Raw genomic sequence first — 1,715 nt, 5'->3', positions numbered from 1 at the left:
GCAGCAGGTCCCACCCTTTAGGTGGATCGCAGCAGGTCCCACCCTTCAGGTGGATCGCAGCAGGTCCCACCCTTCGGGTGGATCGCAGCAGGTCCCACCCTTCAGGTGGATCACAGCAGGTCCCACCCTTCGGGTGGATCACATCAGGTCCCACCCTTCAGGTGGATCACATGAGGTCTGATGCAGACACAGCAGAGTTGTGTTTGGGTTGTTTTCTGAACGTATGACAACATGAAGCGTGTTGGTGAGTCCAGCGTGTGGACCACAGGTCCAAGGCTCCAGTTTGAGTCTTCTCAGATGTTGGTTCCTGTGTTTAACTTCAGAAGTTCTCCTTCCTCCACATGATGAGAACTCTTCTCTGTTTCTCTGCCCTGCTCAGCCATGGCCGCTCCGTCCAGCTACGCCGTGCGCATGGCCCGGCTGAGCTCCAGGATCTTTGGAGAATTCTTGCGTTCAACGGATTCCAAATCCATGAAGGTGGTCCAGCTGTTTGGGCAGCCCCCCCTGGCCCAAAGGAAGGAGGTGTACGACTGGTACCCACAGCACAAGACTTACTCCATCCTGACCAAGAAGCTGCGCTGCATGGGTCTGTTCAGGTACCGCCGCAGCACAGACCCCTTTCCATCCAAGAAACTTCTGGATGAAGTGGTGCTGAAGTTCTGCTTCTACTCTTTTTGTTTTTAACTACTGTTTTCTTGATTTTTCACTTTGAGCTACAGTTTGGATCAGTTTAGGTGTTGCAGCCATTTAGCTTCTTTTTAGCTTTTTAGCTACTGTTTTACAAATTTTAGCTTTTGTTCTGCAGCTTCAGTCCATTGTTTCTGGACAAAATGTGTTTTTTCTAGTTCCTCCATGTTCTTCACCCGCTTCTTCCTGTCGAGTCACAGGGGTCACTGGTGTCCATGTCCAGTAGTCAGGAGGACACCCTGGACAGGTCTCCAGTCCATCACAGGGACACGGAGACAACCATTCACCCTCTCACCAGGACAGTGTAGTTACCAATGAACATGCAGGTTTTTGCTCTGTGGGAGAGAACATGTGAACTCCACCTCTGGAGCTCCTCCGTCACCCTGCAGGAAACAGCAGGGTAGAAATGGACGGATGGACATATTTGGACAAGTCTGCATGAAGTGTGTCGAAGTTCAAGGTGGTGCTCCGTCCCCACTTCTGTTCTATACAGACCTGACCCCCTCAGATCTTTTAATACTGGTTCCAAAGTGGAGCAGTCACCTCCTCTACGTGGATGACATCAAGATGTACGCCAAAAATGAGCGTGACAGCGACGACACTGGAACGTGTCAATAATCCAGGTACATGAGTCTAACCAGGTGGAGTCAGGTCCTCTGGACTGATTCTTGTTGAAATGTTTCATCTTTTACCCAAAGGACTTCTTCAGTCTGAGGAGCTGCAACAAACTCAGTCTTATAAATAGCACCTTCTCATGGTGGATCAACCAGTTTGTTGTTGACATCCAGAACTAGTTGTTCACATGATCAAGGAGGACCATCAGCCTAATAATGGATCGTTAGTGCTCTGATGGCTGCTTGTTATTTACAGAGGGCTGCGTGATTATAACAATAAGGATTATTGTGCTGCACTTTTCTTAGACCTGTCTAAAGATTCTGACACTGTGGATCAGAACATCTTGTGTCATAAACTCTCAGAAACTGGTTTCTCAGAACACACCATTGGTTGGTTCTCTAACTATCTTTCAG

General features: G+C 48.7%; 1 protein-coding gene across 1 annotated transcript in view; it reads left to right on the top strand.

Annotated features, from left to right (window-relative positions):
* mrps33 (mitochondrial ribosomal protein S33) overlaps window positions 1–1,715 on the top strand; it is a 28,458-nt gene that overhangs the window by 1,195 nt on the left and 25,548 nt on the right. Inside the window, exon 2 of the mRNA XM_037695978.1 lies at window positions 380–596. Within this exon, the coding sequence (XP_037551906.1) occupies window positions 382–596 (215 nt within the window). The 5' untranslated portion in view covers window positions 380–381. The remainder of the gene's footprint in view (window positions 1–379; window positions 597–1,715) is intronic.

This window comes from Nematolebias whitei, chromosome 22 (genome assembly GCF_014905685.2).
Source record: "Nematolebias whitei isolate Nwh7 chromosome 22, NemWhi1, whole genome shotgun sequence".
Lineage (NCBI taxonomy): Eukaryota > Metazoa > Chordata > Actinopteri > Cyprinodontiformes > Rivulidae > Nematolebias > Nematolebias whitei.
This window is presented reverse-complemented; position numbering and strand designations above follow the sequence as displayed.